At 47.8% G+C, this 23,381-nt stretch overlaps 1 protein-coding gene across 1 annotated transcript in view; it reads right to left on the reverse strand.

The window, feature by feature from the left end:
* Window positions 1–23,381, reverse strand: part of LOC132584295 (chromosome-associated kinesin KIF4-like) — a 62,785-nt gene that overhangs the window by 15,381 nt on the left and 24,023 nt on the right. Inside the window, exons 16-24 of the mRNA XM_060256145.1 lie at window positions 20,959–21,062; window positions 20,703–20,847; window positions 16,796–16,906; window positions 12,485–12,568; window positions 10,819–10,932; window positions 9,043–9,198; window positions 7,310–7,395; window positions 4,449–4,578; window positions 1,258–1,428 (exon numbers count right to left, since the gene is read on the reverse strand). Of these exons, the coding sequence (XP_060112128.1) occupies window positions 1,258–1,428; window positions 4,449–4,578; window positions 7,310–7,395; window positions 9,043–9,198; window positions 10,819–10,932; window positions 12,485–12,568; window positions 16,796–16,906; window positions 20,703–20,847; window positions 20,959–21,062 (1,101 nt within the window). The remainder of the gene's footprint in view (window positions 1–1,257; window positions 1,429–4,448; window positions 4,579–7,309; window positions 7,396–9,042; window positions 9,199–10,818; window positions 10,933–12,484; window positions 12,569–16,795; window positions 16,907–20,702; window positions 20,848–20,958; window positions 21,063–23,381) is intronic.

Consider the following 23,381-nt stretch of genomic DNA (forward strand, 5'->3'; position numbering starts at 1 on the left):
TGCATATTAGGCCACACCCTCCCTGATGTAGCCAATCCTCCAAGAGCTTGGAATTCCAGCAGGAACTCCTTTGCATATTAGGCCACACCCTCCCTGATGTAGCCAATCTTCCAAGAGCTTGGAATTCCAGCAGGAACTCCTTTGCATATTAGGCCACACCCTCCCTGATGTAGCCAATCTTCCAAGAGCTTGAAATTCCAGCAGGAACTCCTTTGCATATTAGGCCACACCCTCCCTGATGTAGCCAATCCTCCAAGAGCTTGAAATTCCAGCAGGAACTCCTTTGCATATTAGGCCACACCCTCCCTGATGTAGCCAATCCTCCAAGAGCTTGGAATTCCAGCAGGAACTCCTTTGCATATTAGGCCACACCCTCCCTGATGTAGCCAATCTTCCAAGAGCTTGGAATTCCAGCAGGAACTCCTTTGCATATTAGGCCACACCCTCCCTGATGTAGCCAATCCTCCAGGAGCTTGGAATTCCAGCAGGAACTCCTTTGCATATTAGGCCACACACCCCTGATGTAGCCAATCCTCCAAGAGCTTGGAATTCTAGCAGGAACTCCTTTGCATATTAGGCCACACACACCCCTGATGTAGCCAATCCTCCAAGAGCTTACAGGGCTCTTACAGGGCCTACTGTAAGCTCCAGGAGGACTGGCTACATCAGGAGGGCATGGTCTAATAGGCAAAGAAGGAGTTCCTGCTACAAAAGAAGCCCTGCAATTGCGTATTAGGCCACGCCCCCTGATGTAGCCAATCCTCCAAGAGCTTAGAGGGCTCTTCATACAGGGCCTACTATAAGCTCCAGGATTGGCTACATCAGGAGTGTGTGGCTTAATATGCAAAGGAGTTCCTGCTGCAGCTGCAAAAAACAAAAAAAAGACCTGAGTATCACCTTAAGTGGCCAACAAGATTTTCGGGGAATAAGCACTTGAGACACAAATGCTCTTTGTTGGATACCAAACGCAGTGTTCTTAGTCAGGCTGTTTCAAAATGAGGGTGGGGCGCCCTGGAACAATCTGGGTTTGCTGAGCCCCCAAAGACGTCATGGATTGCCACGACACCCGGCACAAAAGCGGAGAACGAAAGCATAACACGCTCCTAATGTGCCACCTGCCACAGTTACATGCCTGAACGCCCGTTCAGCATCAGCCACCAGTTATCAAGGGAAGCCTTAAGCCGCTGTTAAGGAGCTCGGCTGACGGAGAAGTGGCTCAAGAGGCGTGCGTTCTATTTCCCCAGCAGCAGGCCGTACCTTCTCCTGATGCTGCTGCTCCATCCGGACCATCCGGCTCTCATGCTCCGCCTCCAGTTCGGCCGCCGCCTTCCGCTCTTCCAGGAGCATCTTGTGGATGTCCGAACAGGTCGCTTTGCTCTGCTGAAGGCGACTCTCCAGTTTCCCATCCTCCACTTTGGAGGAGACCAGCTGTTAAAAGACGGGGGGGGGGGGGGGGGGGGGCAGGGGGAGGAAGCAGTTTCAGATGTGATGTCAGCTTTGGAAACAAGTTCAGCATAAACCAGGAGTGGCCAGTACTGGCAGATGATTTGACAAGAGATTTCGAAGATCTTGGGATACGAATTTAAGAAAGCTGCAGAGACTTTTCCGTTGGGATCGCAAATGGGAAAATTGCCAAAAGAAGATAGGACTTTGATCTGGTGCTTGCTCTCAGCTGCTAGGACATTGGATGAGCAGTTGTGGAAGCAAGAAAAAATACCAGAGAAATGGGATTGGATTGGAAAAGGTATGACCCTTATATTTGCTCTCCAGCTTCCGTAGGTCTTTATGCTTTTTGTGGCAAAATGCCCAATTATCTATCAGACCTAAGCACTCCAAGTCATCGCAGGGCATTTATGTTGGCTAGACTAAACGCGTTTCCCTCCAAAGTTTTACAAGGGAGATATCAGCGAGTCCCTTTAGCCGACAGACTTTGCTCCTGTGGAGCAAATACCCCTGACTCAATCTAGCATATATTGCTTGATTGTTCTTTTTACCATAACCTCCGTAAAGATTTATTTGGCAAGCTTTCTTTTTCTCCAGATTTGTCTATTCTGCCACCCTGTTATTATTTATTGAGTGATACTGAGGGGGTGGTTAGTGAGGCTGTGGCAAAATTTCTGGCTGACATCCTTAAATTTAATTCTGACCATGTTTGAATGCATCTGTAAGCTCGGTTTCATTTTGATTTTATCTCCAATGTTTAAATTTTTATATTCTGTGTATTTTTTATCTGAATCTATTATGCCATTAAAGGTTTGTATGGAGGTATGACATGGAGTGAAACGGACAAGTTGACGAGAACCTGAAGAGACTATGATTTAGAAGTGTTTAAAATGGAGTGGAAAAAGTTCAGAAGATATGTAGGAAAAAGAGTGGAAAATAAAAGGACACTGGGCAATTTTTGATAATGACTAAGTACAAGAGGGAGGAGGATATTAATTTTGGTTCTTATTAATTAAGGGTACCTTTAATATTAAGATTTTAAGTATATAACACCGGCGGGGGTCAACTAACGGGGGGAGGGGTGGTTAGGAAGTAATATATGGGATAGATTTTTTAAAAAGTACAGTATTTTTTGCACCATAAGACTCACTTTCCCCCCCCAAAAAAGTGGAGGGAAAAGTATGTGCGTCTTAAGGAGCGAATACTGCAAAAAATTCACACAGATGCCTCTAAATTCACACAAACGGCTCTACAAACTAGGTGCGTCTTATGCTCAGGTGCGTCTTATGGAGCGAAAAATACGTAATTATTAAGTAAGAAATTGAAATTTATTCCCATATGTTACTAATAAAATTGTTTGAAAACATAAACCAGGAGTGGCTGAACTGCGGCTCAGGAGTCCCACAGAGCTCTTTCACACATCTTGTGTCGCTCTTGAAGCCCCTACTGCTCCGTTGGTCAGCTTTGAGGAGGCATTTGTCCCTTCAGATCACTTCTCCAAGCCAAACCAGCTGGGGGCTTGGAGAATGTATTTAAAGTTAAAAGCTGCTCTCTTTCCACCTCTCCCTCCCCCAATTGTTGCTTTCTTTCCACTTTTCCTTCTTTTCTTGCGGCTCTCAAATGTCTGACATTCATGTGTTGTGCCTCTCAAACATCTGACACTTATTCTATGTGGCTCTTACGTTAAGCAAGTTCGGCCACCCACCCCTGGTATAAACCTTCAGCTTCTAGTCAGCCGCAGCAGCAAACAGAACGCTCATGGGAGCACAAAAACGTATCCCCAGAATTAAACTTTGTTGGTCTTAAAGGGCCCAGAGGACTCAAACTTTGTTCTTTCGGCCCATCAGCTTCAGTCTTGTCTACCCAGGCTAGCAGTGGCTCTCCAGGGTCTCAAGCAGAGGTCTTTCACGTCGCCTCCTGCCTGGTCCTTTTAGCTGGAGATGCCGGGCTTTGAACCGGAGAACTTCTGTATGTTAAGCAGATACCCTAGCACTGAGCTATAGTCCCTCCTCAGAACCCGCAAAGCTGCCTTCTACTTGAATCAGACCACTGGTCCATCAGCATCAGCCTTGTCTGCTCAGACCAGCAGTGGCTCTCCAGGGTCTGAGACAGAGGTCTTTCCCATCACCTCCTGCCTGGTCCTTCTAAGGACCTTCTCCTTTAGTCACCAGGTCTTTTCCATCACCTCCAGCCTGGTCCTTCTAAGGGGAGATGCTGGGAATTGAACCTGGGACAGAAGGCATGCCAAGGAGAGGCTCTGCCACTGAGCCACAGCCCATCTTCTCCTTTAGTCTCCAGGGTCTCAGGCAGAGGTCTTTCCCATCACCTCCTGCCTGGTCCTCTAAACTGGAGATGCTGGGGATTGAACCTGGGACCTTCTGCATAACAGGCAGAGGCTCTGCCACTGAGCCACAGCCCTTCTCCTTTAGTCTCCAGGGTCTCAGGCTGAGGTCTTTCCCATCATCTCCTGCCTGGTCCTTTAACTGGAGATGCTGGGGATTGAACCTGGGACCTTCTGCATACCAGGCAGAGGCTCTGCCACTGAGCCACAGCCCTTCTTCTCCTTTAGTCTCCAGGGTCTCAGGGAGAGGTCTTTCTCATTACCTCCTGCCTGGTCCTCTAAACTGGAGATGCTGGGGATTGAACCTGGGACCTTCTGCATACCAGGCAGAGGCTCTGCCACTGAGCCACAGCCCTTCTTCTCCTTTAGTCTCCAGAGTCTCAGGCAGAGGTCTTTCCCATCACCTCCTGCCTGGTCCTCTAAACTGGAGATGCTGGGGATTGAACCTGGGACCTTCTGCATACCAGGCAGAGGCTCTGCCACTGAGCCACGGCCCTTCTCCTTTAGTCTCCAGGGTCTCAGGCTGAGGTCTTTCCCATCATCTCCTGCCTGCTCCATTTAAGTGGAGATGCTGCCGGGGACTGAACCAGGGACCTTCTGCAGGGCCCAGCAGAGGCTCTGCGGGCGAGTCCCGACCCCTCTCCACTCCCACCGCGATGCTTACTTCCCCGATCAGGTACTTGATGGCACACTTGGCTTCCGGAATGGTGGCGATGCTTTCCCAGCGCTGCTTCTTGTGGTCTCCACTGTCTGCCTCCAGCAGCTTCTGCTGCAGATCCGCAATCTGGGCACTCCTTTGGAGGAAGAGGTCACAAACGAAGAGTATATGAAGCTGCCTTCTACTGAATCAGACCCTGGGTCCATCAAAGTCATTATTGTCTACTCAGACTGGCAGCGGCTCTCCAGAGTCTCAAGTTGAGGTTTTTCACGCCTCCTTGCCTGGACCCTTTTTAGTTGGAGATGCCGGGAATCGAACCTGGGACCTTCTGCTTCCCAAGCAGATGCTCTGCCACTGAGCCAAGCCCCCTCCATCTCCATCACCTGCCTGGACCCTTTTTAGTTGGAGATGCCGGGGATTGAACCTGGGACCTTCTGCTTCCCAAGCAGACGCTCTACCACTGAGCCACCCTCCCTCCCCATAAATGGTCAGAGGACGTTCTCTGGGAGACACGGCCTGGGGCAGAAGCCTCTTGGCTCCCTGCTTGTTGGGATGAGGTGCACCAGGCATGTCACGAGCGGCATCCCACAAGACGTGCTCCCCGCTTCGTCGTGGTGTAATGACCTCTATGGGACACCCTTCAAATTATTTTTTTATCAACTTCAGGACCCCAAACTTCGTAGAACCTTTTCACTAGCCAGATTCAATGTCCTTCCTTCAGCAATTTTAACTGGAAGGTTTAGAGCCAACCCCCCGTTTTAATAGACAATGCCCTTGTCTAAGCAGAGTCACAGAAACAGTTTTGTATGCCTTAATGGAATGCTTTTATTATTCTAACATTCAGCAGAGTATTTTATCTCCAACTTTAAGTGGCATCTCTGATATAACTGCTTCCTACAAATTATCATTTCTTATCGATAATTCTGAAATAAATGCCACTGAAACTGTGGCTAGGTTTCTTCATACAGCTGTCTATTTACATGGTGATATTCTTACCTTAACTTTGGGCTAATTTTATGATGTTGTCTTTTATACTGAGTTAAGCGTCTTAACTACAATAGGACCTTTATTAACGTTCATGTGACTGAAATGTATTTTATGCCAGTAAAGGTAACGGAACTGAACTGAAAAAAGCAGCATCCTCTCTCTGGGGGACAGTTTCATTAGGCAGCCATGCCGGTCTTTAGTAGTGAAGAAGACGAAGATATTGGATTTATATCCCGCCCTCCACTCCAAAGAGTCTCAGAGCGGCTCACAATCTCCTTTCCCTTCCTCCCCCACAACAGACACCCTGTGAGGTAGATGAAGATATTGGATTTATATCCCGCCCTCCACTCCGAAGAGTCTCAGAGCGGCTCACAATCTCCTTTACCTTCCTCCCCCACAACAGACACCCCGTGAGGTAGATGACGATATTGGATTTATATCCCGCCCTCCACTCCGAAGAGTCTCAGAGCGGCTCACAATCTCCTTTACCTTCCCCCCCAACAGACACCCTGTGAGGTAGATGAAGATATTGAATTTATATCCCGCCCTCCACTCCGAAGAGTCTCAGAGCGGCTCACAATCTCCTTTCCCTTCCCCCTTCCCCCACAACAGACACCCCGTGAGGTAGATGAAGATATTGGATTTATATCCTGCCCTCCACTCCAAAGAGTCTCAGAGCGGCTCACAATCTCCTTTACCTTCCTCCCCCACAACAGACACCCTATGAGGTAGATGAAGATATTGGATTTATATCCCGCCCTCCACTCCGAAGAGTCTCAGAGCGGCTCACAATCTCCTTTCCCTTCCTCCCCCACAACAGACACCCTATGAGGTAGATGAAGATATTGGATTTATATCCCGCCCTCCACTCCGAAGAGTCTCAGAGCGGCTCACAATCTCCTTTCCCTTCCCCCCCCCACAACAGACACCCTGTGAGGTAGATGAAGATATTGGATTTATATCCCGCCCTCCACTCCGAAGAGTCTCAGAGCGGCTCACAATCTCCTTTACCTTCCTCCCCCACAACAGACACCCTGTGAGGTAGATGAAGATACTGGATTTATATCCCGCCCTCCACTCCGAAGAGTCTCAGAGCGGCTCACAATCTCCTTTCCCTTCCCCCCCCCACAACAGACACCCTGTGAGGTAGATGAAGATATTGGATTTATATCCCGCCCTCCACTCCGAAGAGTCTCAGAGCGGCTCACAATCTCCTTTACCTTCCTCCCCCACAACAGACACCCTGTGAGGTAGATGAAGATATTGGATTTATATCCCGCCCTCCACTCCGAAGAGTCTCAGAGCGGCTCACAATCTCCTTTCCCTTCCTCCCCCACAACCGACACCCTATGAGGTAGATGAAGATATTGGATTTATATCCCGCCCTCCACTCCGAAGAGTCTCAGAGCGGCTCACAATCTCCTTTCCCTTCCTCCCCCACAACAGACACCCTGTGAGGTAGATGAAGATATTGGATTTATATCCCGCCCTCCACTCCGAAGAGTCTCAGAGCGGCTCACAATCTCATTTATCTCCCTCCCCCACAACAGACACCCCACAACACCGAACTGTAGCTCATCTGCCTGCAAACACACAACCCCTTTTCTTGGGCAAGACCACAGTTCAAGTCAGTGGGTGCAGCACAAGAGAATGGTGCATTCAACACTGGAGGAAACTTTCACCCTCTACTGGCCTCCCAGCATCTCTTCCCTACCCCTGCGAATTCTAGCCATGCCGACAGGCCCCTGGGAGAACCTACATGCTTCCTCTTGCTCTCTTCCGCCTTGAAACAGCCGCAGCAGAGCTTCCCTAGGAGGGTCCAAAAGCAAAGAAGCCAGCCCCAATCTGTGCTTCTCCAAAAGGAGGGCTCAAACACATACCTGAGCTCCATTTCCGTTTCGAGACTCTCAATCTGCTTCGTGATGGAAAGGTTGATTTCCATGGCTCTGTGAGAGAATGTGCGCCTCTGGAAGAAAGCAAGAAGCCAAGGGACTCAGCCCAGAGGACCGCTTCCAGTAGGCAGAGCTCCCCCTCTTGTGACAAACTGAGACGCAGGTGGGAGGAGTCGCCCATTTCAGGAAGTCCTCCTAGGGTCAAAATAGAAGACAATCCCCCCCTTCCCCATGTGCCAGGATTTCTGGGTTGGCCCTCTTTATGAAATCAACCACACTCTTTATGAAACTGGCTACAAGAACTCTTTCTGAAAGTAGCCATACTCTTATGAAATGGGCGGTAAGAGCTCTTCAGCACATTAAGCATCTATATTTCTCTCCGAGAAAAGCATGAGTAGAGAATCTAGGTTAGCGTGTGAAAGTTCATAGCTGTCTCTCAAGACAGGGAAGGCCTGCTTTGCGAAAGTTATCTAAACTCTTTTCTGTTTGGCTTTTCTATCCATATATTTTAAGCCTTCTGTCTCAAGGAGAAACTTGGGAGTCTAATAAACTGTTTTGCTTTTCCAAACTTGGAACCTAATAAAGTTCATCTATGTATCATAATGTATAAATTGATGGTGCGGTCTCATTTGGAATACTGTGTGCAATTCTGGTCACAGCACCTCAAAAAGGATATTATAGCATTGGAAAAAGTGCAGAAAAAGGCAACTAGAATGATTAAAGGTCTGGAACACTTTCCCTATGAAGAAAGATTAAAACGCTTGGGGCTCTTTAGCTTGGAGAAACGTCGACTGCGGGGTGACATGATAGAGGTTGACAAGATTATGCATGGGATGGAGAAAGCAGAGAGAGAAGTCCTTTTCTCCCTTTCTCACAATATAAGAACTCGTGGGCATTCGATGAAATTGCTGAGCAGTCAGGTTAGAACGGATAGAAGGAAGTCCTTCTTCACCCTAAGGGTGATTAACGTGTGGAATTCACTGCCACACGAGATGGTGGCGGCTACAAGCATAGCCAGCTATAAGAGGGGATTGGATAAAAATATGAAGTAGAGGTCCATCAGTGGCTATTAGCCACAGTGTGTGTGTGTGTGTGTGTATATGTGTGTGTATGTATATATACACACACATATATATATATTGGCCACTGTGTGACACAGAGTGTTGGACTGGATGGGCCATTGGCCTGATCCAACATGGCTTCTCTTATGTTCTTATGAGGTCTGAAAACTTATTAGTGAGTATGTATTAGCCTTCTGATAACTGCAGGTTGTTTAGGATTCTAGGTTTTTGTTTTTGGTTTGTGCTGCTGGGGGTACAAAATAATTCCGGCAACACCCCATTTGTCTGCTCAAGGCCAGTTTCTCTATTCCAGCCAGGGCTTTTTTTGTTGCAAGAACTCCTTTGCATATTAGGCCACGCCCCCCTGATGTAACCAATCCTCCTGGAGCTTCCAGGGCTCTTAGTACAGGGCCTACTGTATGCTCTTGGTGGATTGGCTACATCAGGGGGCATGGTCTAATATGCAGGGTTTTTTGTTGCAGGACCTCTTTTGCATGTTAGGCCACACCCCCTGCTGTAGCCAATCCTCCTGGAACTTCCAGGGCTGTTCTTCCAGGGCCTACTGTAAGCTCCAGGGGGACTGGCTACATCAGGGAGGTGTGGCCTAATATGCAAAGGCGTTCCTGCGACAAAAAAAAAAAGAGCTCTGGCACTACTAACCTTGTATTTCGAGGGGAGGTTCTCCCCGGCATCCCGCTTCTCTTTCAGCTGAGCGATCTCCTGAGCCAGCGTCTTCCTGTCCTCCAGAAGGTCGTTGAGGTGGTGCCGAGCCTCTTGGATACGAACCAGGACCTCGACCTCGTTCACAAGCCAGCTCTGGACAAGAAGAGGGAAACGGTATGGCTGGAAATACAGCAGGGGGTACCCAACCCTTCTGAGTCTGCGGGCGCCTTTGGAATCCCACAGCAGGGTAGCAGGCCCAGCTACAAAACCACTGCTGCGGGAGGCAGAACCAGTAACAAAATGGCTGCCACGAGAGACAAGAGCGAACCACAAAATGTCACAAAGTGAGGTTAGGCATTACTCTATCTCAGGGGTGTCGAACTCAAGTGTTATGAGGGCCAGATCTGACATAAATGAGACCTTGTTGGACCAGGCCATGTGTGTACCTATTTATGATTAGGTAGCAAAGATAGCAACTTTATAAAGGACACAGACAAACACAATTAAAGATTTTTTTAAAAAAAACTTAAAACGTTAGCAGTCGTTGGTCTTAAAGGTGCTTTCTTTGCATTTCTCCCATGGGATCCAGGGAACTGGGAAAAGGAAGCTCTGGCTCTTTCCTTCCTTCCCCAGGGGATTGGGGGAGGGGGAGCCTCAGCCAATAGAAGGAAGGGAGGCTTGGCTCACTAGCTCTGCTGTGTGGTTGTGATAGCCTGGCAAAGCAAGCTCTTCCTCCCCCCTGCCTTCTCAAGGGAGGAGCCTCAGCCAATGCAGAAAATCGAGGTTTTGTTCTGTTGTTCCCGAGTGATTGAGCAAGCAAGCCTTGCAAAGCAAGCTGTTATGCAGAAGGAAGCAAGAGAGAGAGAGAAAGAAGCAGATGGCAGGCAGTTGCTTGGGGGTCTGATACAAGCCCTCCGGGGGGCCTGATTCAACCCCTGGGCCAGATGTTTGACACCCCTCCTCTAACTCTTCAACATTTGAGGCAGAAGCTCTGTCAAGCATATTTTTTAAAAAGATCATCTTTTTTTTTTAACACAATGAAGATCCTTGTGCTCTGCTGGAAGAAGTTGCTGAAGCAACTCTTAAAAACTCTGTGCAGCCAATGAGATCTCCAATGACCCCGCTGGGCAAAGACCCACTCGGTGTTCCCTCACACTAACTCAGGGGTTTTTTTAGCCTCCAGCTCACCCATTTTTGTCCTAGCTCAGGAGAAATGGTCCCAGAGCACAGTAACTTTTGCAACAGCCAACAACTTGAATGCCAGTAGCTCACAAAGTAGAATTTTTGCTGACAAGACTCCACAAAGGGAGTATTGCTTGACCTCTTATTTTCTAAAAACATTTTGGGCAGCCACTGAGGAAACTGTTGGCAGGATGCCTTTAAAAATGGGATTTTTTTTTTTTGAAAACACAGTGATGATCCTTGTGCTCTGCTGGAAGAAGTTGCCAAAGCAACTTTCTTTAAAAAAAAAAAACTCTGCAGAGCCAATTAGATCTCCAACGGCCCTACAGGGCAAAAGTATTTATTTTCTAAAACCACTTGGGCAGGCACTGGGGAAAGTGTTAGCAGGTACTATGGTGCTTCGGGGCACCATGTTGGCAGCCCAGTCTTTCTGCAGGCTCCTCCAAGGTCACCACATCGCACATCCGCATCCCAGACACCAACTCTGCCCCATCTCCTCTCTGCATGGCTCCTCTGTCCCTCCTCCCAGCAGAGGCCATCTCTTCCACCCCCGTGGATCTCTCTGTGGTGCTCAAGCAGAAGCTGCCCCACCTTCACCCGGTTAGCGATGCCTTCGGTCCCGCGGTTTACGTTCTCTTTCCGCTTGTCGGCAACTTCCCGCTGCTTCTGAAGAGCATCTTTCAAGCGTTTGTTGGCAGCAGCTGCCTACAGGAGAGAGAAATAATATTCTGCACGCTATTTGGGGAGGGACCTGAATCTCTTCTGCTCGTCTGCAGCCGGACAAGCGGCAACATTTCAAAAACAACACTTTCCGCCATAACCTCATTCCGTCTCTGAGATGACATGGGATTCCGCACGCTAACAGTTCTTGCTTTAAATTGGAGAAAGTCCAGAGAAGGGCAACTAGAATGATTAAAGGGCTGGAATACTTTCCCTATGAAGAAAGGTTGAAACGCTTGGGACTCTTTAGCTTGGAGAAACGGCGACTGCGGGGTGACATGATAGAGGTTTACAAGATAATGCATGGAATGGAGAAAGCAGAGAAAGAAGCACTTTTCTCCCTTTCTCACAATACAGGAACTCGTGGGCATTCGATGATATTGCTGAGCAGTCAGGTTAAAACGGATAAAAGGAAGTCCTTCTTCACCCAAAGGGTGATTAACATGTGGAATTCACTGCCACAGGAGGTGGTGGCGGCCACAAGCATGGCCACCTTCAAGAGGGGTTTAGATAAAAATATGGAGCACAGGTCCATCAGTGGCTATTAGCCACAGTGTGTGTGTGTGTGTGTATACATATAAAAATTTTGCCACTGTGTGACACAGAGTGTTGGACTGGATGGGCCATTGGCCTGATCTAACATGGCTCCTCTTATGTTCTTAACTGCAGCTAACGGAATCAAGAGCTTGTCATTTCCTCCCCAAAGCGTCAATCTTTTTTGATAGCTGCCGTTCCCCTAAACTATGCCTGGCCTTCCCACTGAAGTTTATGCTTTCATTTAAACCAGCATAAGCTAAAATAATTCTGTTCAGAGAAGGGCAGACTGAAGTCTTGAACTTCAGCCCCAGATTTGGGGGACGGGTCATGGCCCACTGATGGCGCTCCTGAGGTCTAAAGTTCCATCTCTGGCTCATCCACTTAAAAACATCTCAAGCAGCTCTAACATCTCAAGTCCAGGCAAGTCTGATCTCATCAGATCTCAGAAGCTAAGCAGGGTTGACTCTGGCAAGTGCTGGGATGGGAGACCTCCTTGGAATACCAGAGTCTGTAGGCTGGGGCGGGATTTACTCAGTTACCTCTCTGAATATTCTCCAGGCCCCCAGTAGGGGTGTTGCCAGAGGTCACCATGACTTGCCAGGTGTGCATGTACACAAACACAAATAAAAATCTTAAGCAGAAGCTGCTGAAAAATGGGGAAAAAACCTTTCTCTGCCTGAGACCTTGGAAAGCCACCGCCAATCCAAAGAAATAATGCTTGACTAGGTGGATCATGCTCTAAATCTGGTACAAAACAGGTTCATACCTTGGAAGAAGAGTTGAACAAAATATGCCCAGTTTAAAAACAGAACTCATTTCACGTGCGACATTTTGGCCCTTGACACAAACAGAAGGAAGGCTGACTTCAAGCATAATTTTCCCCTCTCTTGTTTAGCGACTCAGGGATTGTGGAATCACTTTCTTGCCTTTGTGCAAACTTTCTTTAAAAATTCAGTTTTTCAAAAATCCGGGAGGGGGACAGAAGTCTGTAACCACCTACCTCCTCAGCTTTTCGCCGGAGGATATTGGCTTGCTTCTGGAAGTCCTGCTCCAGTTTGACAAGTTCGTACTGCCTCTTGCGGTCCTGGAAAGGAGACAAAATAGAAGCCGGAATCTCAAAACCCTGCCTTCAACTCTGCTTCCAAACGAACATGATAAAGCATTTGGCTAGTCATAGATATGTATGACTCTGCTAACCATCGACACGAGCCTCACAATTTAGGACAATGGAACCCCCAGGACTTAACAGAGACATCAACTTCATATCTCACTACACAGTCTCTCAGCTCTCGCTTATACCCAGAATTAAACTTTGTTGGCCTTAAAGGTACCACTGGATTCAAACTTCCTTCTCACATCTATTTGTCTTGTATTTGTATGGTATTCACAAATCTTAAAGGTAAAGGTACCAAATCTTAAAGGTGCAAATACCAGTCGTTTCCGGCTCTGGGATGATGTCACAACACGACTTTTTCACTGCAGACTTTTTAATGGGGTGGTTTGCCATTGCCTTTCCCAGTCATCTACACTTTCCCTCAGCAAGCTGTGTGCTCATTTTACCGACCTCAGAAGGATGGAAGGCTGAGTCAGCCTTAAGCCGGCTACCTGAATCCAGCTTCCGCCGGGATCGAACTCAGGTTATGAGCAGAGCTTGGACTGCAGTACTGCACCTTTACCACGCTGCGCCATGGGGCTCTTTCTCACAGATCTTACCAACTGCTTTAATCCAATCTCACCTATAATTACCCACTTATTTATGCATCTTGACTCTAGCCTTTTCTGGCAACTAACTGGGTCCCTCTCTCTACCTATGTGTGATGGCTGAGGAAGTCTTCTTCCACTTAATCGGATGAAGTGTGCGTACACATGAAAGCTTATGCCCAGAAGTAAAATTTGTTGGCCTTAAAGCTGCCTCAGGACTCAAACTTTGTTCTGCTGCTTCAGACCAACACAGCTGCCCACCTCCATCTAAGAACATAAGAGAAGCCATGTTGGATCAGGTCAATGGCCAATCCAGTCCAACACTGAGTCACATGAGAACATAAGAGAAGCCCTGTTGGATCAGGCCAATGGCCCATCCAGTCCAACACCCTGAGTCACATGAGAACATAAGAGAAGCCCTGTTCGATCAGGCCAATGGCCCATCCAGTCCAACACCCTGAGTCACATGAGAACATAAGAGAAGCCCTGTTCGATCAGGCCAATGGCCCATCCAGTCCAACACCCTGAGTCACATGAGAACATAAGAGAAGCCATGTTGGATCAGGCCAGTGGCCCCTCCAGTACAACACTCTGTGTCACATAAGAACGTAAGAGAAGCCATGTTGGATCAGGCCAATGGCCCATCCAGTCCGACACTCTGTGTCACATAAGGACATAAGAGAAGCCATGTTGGATCAGGCCAGTGGCCCATCCAGTCCAACACCCTGAGTCACATGAGAACATAAGAGAAGCCATGTTGGATCAGGCCAGTGGCCCCTCCAGTACAACACTCTGTGTCACATAAGAACGTAAGAGAAGCCATGTTGGATCAGGCCAATGGCCCATCCAGTCCGACACTCTGTGTCACATAAGGACATAAGAGAAGCCATGTTGGATCAGGCCAATGGCCCATCCAGTCCAACACTGAGTCACATGAGAACATAAGAGAAGCCCTGTTGGATCAGGCCAATGGCCCATCCAGTCCAACACCCTGAGTCACATGAGAACATAAGAGAAGCCATGTTGGATCAGGCCAGTGGCCCCTCCAGTACAACACTCTGTGTCACATAAGAACGTAAGAGAAGCCATGTTGGATCAGGCCAATGGCCCATCCAGTCCGACACTCTGTGTCACATAAGGACATAAGAGAAGCCATGTTGGATCAGGCCAGTGGCCCCTCCAGTCCAACACTCTGTGTCAGATAAGAACATAAGAGAAGCCATGTTGGATCAGGCCAGTGGCCCATCCAGTCCGACACTCTGTGTCACATAAGGACATAAGAGAAGCCATGTTGGATCAGGCCAATGGCCCATCCAGTCCGACACTCAGTGTCACATAAGAGAAGCCATGTTGGATCAGGCCAATGGCCCATCCAGTCCGACACTCTGTGTCACATAAGGACATAAGAGAAGCCATGTTGGATCAGGCCAGTGGCCCCTCCAGTCCAACACTCTGTGTCACATAAGAACATAAGAGAAGCTATGTTGGATCAGGCCAGTGACCCATCCAGTCCGACACTCTGTGTCACATAAGGACATAAGAGAAGCCATGTTGGATAAGGTGAGTGGCCCATCCAGTCCAACACTCTGTGTCACATAAGAACATAAAAGGAGCCATGTTGCATCAGGCCAGTGGCCCCTCCAGTACAACACTCTGTGTCACATAAGAACGTAAGAGAAGCCATGTTGGATCAGGCCAATGGCCCATCCAGTCCGACACTCTGTGTCACATAAGGACATAAGAGAAGCCCTGTTGGATCAGGCCAGTGGCCCCTCCAGTCCAACACTCTGTGTCACATAAGAACATAAGAGAAGCCATGTTGGATCAGGCCAGTGGCCCATCCAGTCCAACACTCTGTGTCACATAAGAACATAAGAGAAGCCATGTTGGATCAGGCCAGTGGCCCATCCAGTCCAACACTCTGTGTCACATAAGAACATAAGAGAAGCCATGTTGGATCAGGCCAGTGGCCCATCCAGTCCAACACTCTGTGTCACATAAGAACATAAGAGAAGCCATGTTGGATCAGGCCAGTGGCCCATCCAGTCCAACACTCTGTGTCACATAAGAACATGAGAGAAGCCCTGTTGGATCAGGCCAGTGGCCCATCCAGTCCAACACTCTGCGTCACATAAGAACATAAGAGAAGCCATGTTGGATCAGGCCAGTGGCCCCTCCAGTCCAACACTCTCTGTCACATAAGAACATAAGAGAAGCCCTGTTGGATCAGGCAAATGGCCCATCCAGTCCAACACTCTGTGTCACATAAGAACATAAGAGAAGCCCTGTTGGATCAGGCAAATGGCCCATCCAGTCCAACACTCTGTGTCACATAAGAACATAAGAGAAGCCATGTTGGATCAGGCCAGTGGCCTTATGTTCTTATGTGACACAGAGTGTTGGACTGGATGGGCCATTGGCCTGAGCCAACAGGGCTTCTCTTATGTTCTTATGTGACACAGAGTGTTGGACTGGATGGGCCTTTGGCCTGATCCAACATGGCTCCTCTTATGTGACACAGAGTGTTGGACTGGATGGGCCTTTCGCCTGATCCGACATGGCTTCTCTTATGTGACATAGAGTGTTGGACTGGATGGGCCATTGGCCTGATCCAACATGGCTTCTCTTATGTGACATAGAGTGTTGGACTGGATGGGCCATTGGCCTGATCCAACATGGCTTCTCTTATGTGGCATAGAGTGTTGGACTGGATGGGCCATTGGCCTGATCCAACATGGCTTCTCTTATGTGACATAGAGTGTTGGACTGGATGGGCCATTGGCCTGATCCAACAGGGCTTCTCTTATGTGACATAGAGTGTTGGACTGGATGGGCCATTGGCCTGATCCAACATGGCTTCTCTTATGTGACATAGAGTGTTGGACTGGATGGGCCATTGGCCTGATCCAACAGGGCTTCTCTTATGTGACATAGAGTGTTGGACTGGATGGGCCATTGGCCTGATCCAACAGGGCTTCTCTTATGTGACATAGAGTGTTGGACTGGAGAGGCCACTGGCCTGATCCAACAGGGCTTCTCTTATGTTCTTATGTGACATAGAGCGTTGGACTGGATGGGTCACTGACCTGATCAAACATGGCTTCTCTTAAGTTCTTATGTACTCTAGGGCAGGAGTGGGCAACAGTGGCTCTCCAGATGTTTTTTTGCCTACAACTCCCATCATCTCCAGCCATTAGCCATGCTGGCTGGGGCTGATGGGAGTTGTAGGCAAAAAAACATCTGGAAAGCAACTGTTCCCCACCCCTGCTCTAGGGTGTTTGGCTACTAGAACCCCATATGATGCAATTCCAAGAAGCAACACTGGGGACTACTTAGGCTTGGGTAGAAATCCAACTGCTGTTCATTCTATTGCCTTCTTGCTGGGGGAGGGGGCGAGAGAGAGAGAGAACCATGGAGGGTAATACTGAAAAAAGTCTACAGGAGCCAAGAAAGCATACTAAAAGGAACCCAGAGCACTTCTCGTGCAAAACCTTAAGGGGAAATAGTAAAAGAGCACCCATCTCTACGAAGAGCCAAATGTTTCTGTGTTAAGCTTTGAAGGCAACTCCTCAGCATCTCTACAATGTTCAGCAGCAGACACCCTACTGACCCGTGCTTTCAGCTGGATCACTTCCTTGTCTTTCTGCAGCTTCCACTGCCTAAATCTCTCTGCATCTTCTTTCATTTGGCGTATGAGTTGAACACGCTGGTTTTTCATCGCCTGGAAGATGAAACAAAAAGGGGGGGGGGTTGAGGCTGGATAATTATGCTTGCACACCCAGGGCACTCCTCCTGCCCACTACTTGTGAACAGAGAACCAATCATCGTGCAAAGCAGTTCCAAATCATCCAAGCTAAGCAGCTATGCTGTCTTCAGGAATATTTAGGCAGCTTTTCACAGCCAACGGTTTGCTGCTGACTCCAATTTTGAAACAGAAAAGCAATTTTTGAGATTTCTGAGTTGAGGCTTCGTATTTAAGTGTCTCAGTGTGCTTTCTGTGCCTGCCCGTGACCCCACTGATCTTGCAATCACTTCTCAAACAGAGGCTACTTGACTGCACAGGCACAAAAAGCAGGCCATGCAGTCTAGCCAAAGGCAAGAGGAGCAAGAATTATATAAGCAATTTCATGCTTTATGTAAGTTGAGCAATTTAGCACTCAAGCCCCAAAAGGAGTCACTATATGGTACCGTGTGCCTGGCCCCAAGCCTCCAGAGGTTTACAAACCTGCTTGAAGGGGAGACCCCTGAATAATTAATGAATACCCCTATAATAATAAATGGAAATATAGTTTTGTGCCTTCAAAAGAGAATGTCTGATGCAACATTCAGAGTGACTGTTGGGAGGCCCCTCAGAGGAGCTTTTGCTAAACTGTTAAAACCAAGACAGCCCAAATGGGTGTGAGTCACAGATGTGCATTGGTGGCAGACACTCCTATAAGGAAACTCCTTGTTGAAAAGATAAGCAGACACACTGGAAAACTACCAGGGAGAAAGGGGAGGGGAGAAGTGAATCAGATAACATGTAAGGGGCCAGGCTGCAGGCTCGCTTTTGCTTAAAGCGGATGGTCTGAGAAATGTGCGGGGGTTCATCATTTTTGGGAGCCTTGCTGCTCAAATGAACCTTGCTATTGGTGCCAAACAGTAAAATACCTCGTTATTTCCCTGCTACATGCTCAAGGCTAAATCGTATAGGACCACTTTGAGAGTCTCAGAGGAGTCAAATTTCCCAGTTTGAAATATCTCACTGGGAGATATGTATAATCGAGTCAAGAGGCTCCTTTGGTCTTACTGTTTTAATACTCAACCTGCTTCAACTCTTGCTTTCTGGGGATGCAAGTGAGGCAAAAAAATATTTTAAATGAATAAAATAATGATCCAACCCCAGGGGATTACTTGCCCATCTAACAGTAAACTAGTTTTGGGGGGCAAAAGGTGCTGTGAAGGAAAGAATGGGGGGGGGGGGAGTGTAACCCAACAAGTGGAATCAAGGTTAGAAAACAAGTCAGGGACCAATGGTGAAGAACGTAAATATATAATCACTATAAGTAAAAAAATACATGTATTTATTGCAGAAACATCTAAAAACAGACAAGGGCCCGACTCAAGCGGCAGAACATAATGACAGTGAATACAGACAAAGAGGAAGCACTTATGACCTAACACATTTCATCCTAATAGGGTCTTCCTGAGAGGTCAAGCAGCGTAAGTACATACACGCTACTGTTCAAATAAAAAGGCAGTGAACAAGTTGATATACGATGAGATTGGATTTGTATCAGAAGAGTCTCAGAGCGGCTTACAACCTCCTAAATCTTCTCCCCCCACAACAGACACTCTGTGAGGTGGGTGGAGCTGAGAGAGCTCTCACAGCAGCTGCCCTTTCAAGGACAGAGACTCAAAACAGCTTACAACCTCCTATATCTTCTCCCCCCACAACAGACACCCTGTGAGGTGGGTGGGGCTGGAGAGGGCTCTCACAGCAGCTGCCCTTTCAAGGACAACCCCTGTGAGAGCTATGGCTGACCCAAGGCCATCTCAGCAGCTGCAAGTGGAGGCGTGGGGAATCAAACCCAGTTCTCCCAGATAAGAAGACGACTGCAGATTTATATCCCGCCCTTCTCTCTGAATCAGAGACTCAGAGCAGTTTACAATCTCCTATATCTTCTCCCCCAAAGACAGACACCTGTGAGGTGGGTGGGGCTGGAGAGGGCTCTCACAGCAGCTGCCCTTTCAAGGACAACCCCTGTGAGAGCTATGGCTGACCCAAGGCCATGCTAGCAGGTGCAAGTGGAGGTGTGGGGAATCAAACCCAGTTCTCCCAGGTAAGAAGACGATTGCAGATTTATACCCCGCCCTTCTCTCTGAATCAGAGACTCAGAGCAGCTTACAATCTCCTATATCTTCTCCCCCAAAGACAGACAACTGTGAGGTGGGTGGGGCTGGAGAGGGCTCTCACAGCAGCTGCCCTTTCAACGACAACCCCTGTGAGAGCTATGACTGACCCAAAGCCATCTCAGCAGCTGCAAGTGGAGGAGTGGGGAATCCAACCCGGTTCTCCCAGATAAGAGTCCGCGCACTTCACCACTACACCAAACTGGCTCAAAAGAGGACCAAAAGAGGAAATTTCCCTACATAAAATCAAACAACAGAGGGAAAATATTATTTAGGAGGCCTCCTCGAAACTAGCCTTGTAGCAATTGCAGATGCATATAAAACTGGAAAACACTGCAAGTGTATGCCTTTCAATTTTTGGTCCAGAAAGTACCAAATCAAGGCCAATGTGCCTTCAAGGCAGAGCAGCAAAAAGGAGCTGTAACCGCGCTCTGCAGACCAGGTCTCTCTTCAGGTGGTGCCCGTGGGTGCCAAGCAGCCCATCCACTCTTTTCTGGGGGCCCACCGAAGGTTTTTCAGAATTGCTAACTGAGCACTGGAGATCTGATGATCTGTGCCGATTCAAGAACACCTTGCTTCAGTGGCAGCGGCCGCCACAACACAAGGACCTTTGCTGTATCAGTTAAGACGAAGCTGCGTGCAAAAGAAGTATTTTGAAGCCCTGCGTTCATTCAGGCAACAGTTCTGCCTAAAATGCCAAACGGTTACTATCAGAGTCACACAAGGTGTCAATCCGTGATGCTTTAGGGTTGGCACCGCTTTTGGCGGCAGCCATTTTGTGGCTGCGACCATGAGCCCATCGGAATTTCTGAAGACCTTAACTTGGCAGACAACCGAAGACATTTTTTTTATTTAGGACTGCACTTGATTACAGCCGTTCTAAATTGTGATTTTTAGATTTTTGTATTAAGCGTTTTTAATGAAAGCTTGAGCTCCGTAAAGAAGGAAAGGAAAGGTCCCCTGTGCAAGCACCGGTCGTTTCCGACTCTGGGGTGACGTTGCTCTCACAACGATTTTACGGCAGACTTTTTTACGGGGTGGTTTGCCATTGCCTTCCCCAGTCATCTTCACTTTCCCCCCAGCAAGCTGGGGACTCCTTTTACCGACCTTGGAAGAATGGAAGGCTGAGTCAACCTTGGGCCGGCTACCTGAATCCAGCTTCCACTGGGAATGAACTCAGGTCGTGAGCAGAGAGTTTGGACTGCAGTACTGCAGCTTTAACAATCTGTGCCACGGGGCTCTTAACATATGTGAAAAGAAAAGGTCCCCTGTGCAAGCACCAGTCGTTTCCGACTCTGGGCTGATGTTGCTCTCACATTTTCACGGCAGACTTTTTACGGGGTGGTTTGCCCTTGCCTTCCCCAGTCATCTATGCTTTCCCCCCCAGCAAGCTGGGGACTCATTTGACTGACCTTGGAAGGATGGAAGGCTGAGTCAACCTTGGGCCGGCTACCTGAATCCAGCTTCCACTGGGATCGGACTCAGGTCATGAGCAGAGAGTTCAGACCACTGTACTGCAGTACTGCTGCTTTACCACTCTGCGCCACGGGGCCGCAGACGGAAGGCGGCTAACAAGTGAACAAAGACTAAAGCTTGGTTTCAACTGAGCCTCTGGCGCTACTTACCCAGATCTCCTGGTTCAGTTTGGAGACCGTCTGCTCGCTCGTCTCTTTCATCTTCAGGAGCTTCGACTGTTCCTTCAGCCTCTTCTTCAGGTCCGTCATTTCCCCTTCCAGCTCCTGAAGACGTTTCCTGCGGCGCTCGCTGAGTCTGAAAGGACCAGAGTTCCTGAAGTCACAAACTTAAGCTCGCTTCCCCACTTGCAGGCCCTTCCTCTGCGGGCGACTCCTTCCCAACCCCAGGAGAGGCCGGGGCTCTTACTTGGCTTGAGTGACGTCCTTTTTTGTCATTTGAAGAGTCAGGACCAGGTCTTCCTTCTCCTTCTGCAGCTTGGCAACTTCCACTTCCAGGTTTTTGATATTAGTCTTGATTAATTAAAACACACACACTCGTACTTCAGCTTTTTAAATATGTGAGTAAAAGTCGACGCTGCAGGCCGTAACAGTCCTGCCCACCGTTCCCTCTAAGCTGAGTTAGTGTGAGCTAGTTCACAGGGCTTTTTAGCCGCTGGCTCATGCATTTATTGTCTTGGCTCAGGAACGATGGCCCCAGAGCAAACTAGCTTACGCAGCAGCTCACAACTTTAATGCCAGCGGCTCACAAAGTAGAATTTTTGCTGACAAGATGCCGCAGCTTAAAGCAGGGGTGTTGAACATGCAGTTCGGGGGCCGAATCAGGCCCTATCAGGCCCCCGAGCAACTGGCTCTTGTCTCCTTCCTTCTCCCTCTCTCTTGCTCCCTTCTGCATCTCAACTTACTTTGCGAGGCTTGCTCAATTGCACAGAAGCTACAGAGCAAAACCTCTATTTTCTCTATTGGCTGAGGCTCCTCCCTTTGGGAGGAAGGGGGGAAAATACAAAGAAAGCATCCTTAAGACCAATGAGTGCTAACACTTTAAGCATGTTCAAAGTTTTTTTAAAAAAACCCACATATTTGTGTTTGTGTTCTTTATAAAATTTAAAACTCTGCGACCTAATCTTAAATAGGTACACACATGGCCCGGCCCAACACGGCTCGGCCCAACCCGACATGGTCTGGCCCAAGGAGGTCTCATTTATGTCAGATCCAGCCCTCATAACGAATAAGTTAGAGGGTGCATTAGTCCTGTCATGTATTAAGAGTTGGTGGCTCGTGCCAAACAGGAAAAGAGTGAAATTAGGCCACCTGCTTATGGACTCCACAGGTATTAAGGGGTGCAAAAACACACACATGGTATTTTTGGGGTTCGGGTATATTGAACTATTTATTATTTATTCAGTTTACACCTTGCCCTCCCAGCCGAAGCAGGCTCAGGGCAGCTTACGAGAACTGTACCAGCATAGTTCAATAAAAAAACAATTCAAAACAGTCAAAAAATCATAGAATACTACAAAATTATTGGTATTTCTTGATATCCCTGAACAACAATACCAGTATGGCAAGAGACTGGAGGGGTTTAAAGCACTCACAGTCCCTTTAAATACCTTTTCCAAGCAGCAAGTTCACCTAGAAGGCATTTAAAGGCACTGTGAGCCCTTTCAGTGCCTTCTGGGTGAACTCACCATAGAGTTGTGCAGCTTGGAGAAGGCATTGAAAGGGACCACGATCCCTTTCTATTCTCTTTCGGCTATCCAGTGGCCCCCAAATCCCAAATATTTTAGGGGATTTTCAAGGCTTGGCCATTTCGGATAGCCAAAATAGAACTCCATTCAGTAACTGGCTTAAAAAATACCCAAATACGCCAGTCTTTCCCTCCTGGAACTCAGTTTATGCAGAATGCACACCCATACCTGGTATGCAGAAACACATGTTCTTGTGTTTCTAACTAATGGCAATTCCCTGATAAGGACTAACTGTGCCCCAAGGTTGAGAGAGAAAATGCCCAAACTTTTTAAAAATAAAAAATTGAAATTTGGGGAAAATTTGTAATATATGCAATACTTACTTTCCTGTCAAGCCTAAACTTTTTTTTTACCAGTTTAATGACATAAAATGAATCAGTTCTAAGTTAGCATACATCATCGTCAGTATATCTAATTATCAACATGGCATCAACTGTGGATACTTCAGAGACGGGAGTCATGAACAGAAAAGAGATTATTCTATCAACCAGAAAAACCTCCAGGTTTGCAGAAATGTTTGAAACAAAAAACACACGGGGGAGGAGTGTTAAAAACCCTTGAAGTAACTGATCTAGCACATATACCTTTAAGGAAAGAATACCCTCTGCAGTGGTCATTGTGGCGGTTGCTAGGCAACCACAACAATATTGCCAGTCTTCAAGCCTTGGTTTATCAGTAAAATGCATCTAATTTTTGCCATTACGGATTTCCTCTTTAACACAAAAGATGATACTCAGTAGCCAGATTTCACAGAACAAACGTTCTGTTTTGTCAGGGATTAATAAAGAGAACCACACTTTTAAAAAAACGTATTGATAAACAGTAAATACTGCACTCACAGTTAAAGTCAGCTTTTTATACATACACGCCGTGCAAATAAATAAAACTAAGCATGCTCGCTGAGGAGTGCTGATGGCAGTTCAACAGATATTAAAGAAAAACCCAAAGTGAAAACGGGGTGGGTGGGTGTGAAAGTACTCTGCTTGAGCTCTAACAAACCGTGGTATCCAGGAGAGGGAATTATTGGGAGGGGGCCAGTTTCCCTGCAAGGATTCCTTCTGTGATTCTCTGCAGTCTCCCCAGT

The sequence above is a fragment of the Heteronotia binoei genome, chromosome 15, assembly GCF_032191835.1.
Source record: "Heteronotia binoei isolate CCM8104 ecotype False Entrance Well chromosome 15, APGP_CSIRO_Hbin_v1, whole genome shotgun sequence".
Classification (NCBI taxonomy): Eukaryota; Metazoa; Chordata; class Lepidosauria; order Squamata; family Gekkonidae; genus Heteronotia; species Heteronotia binoei.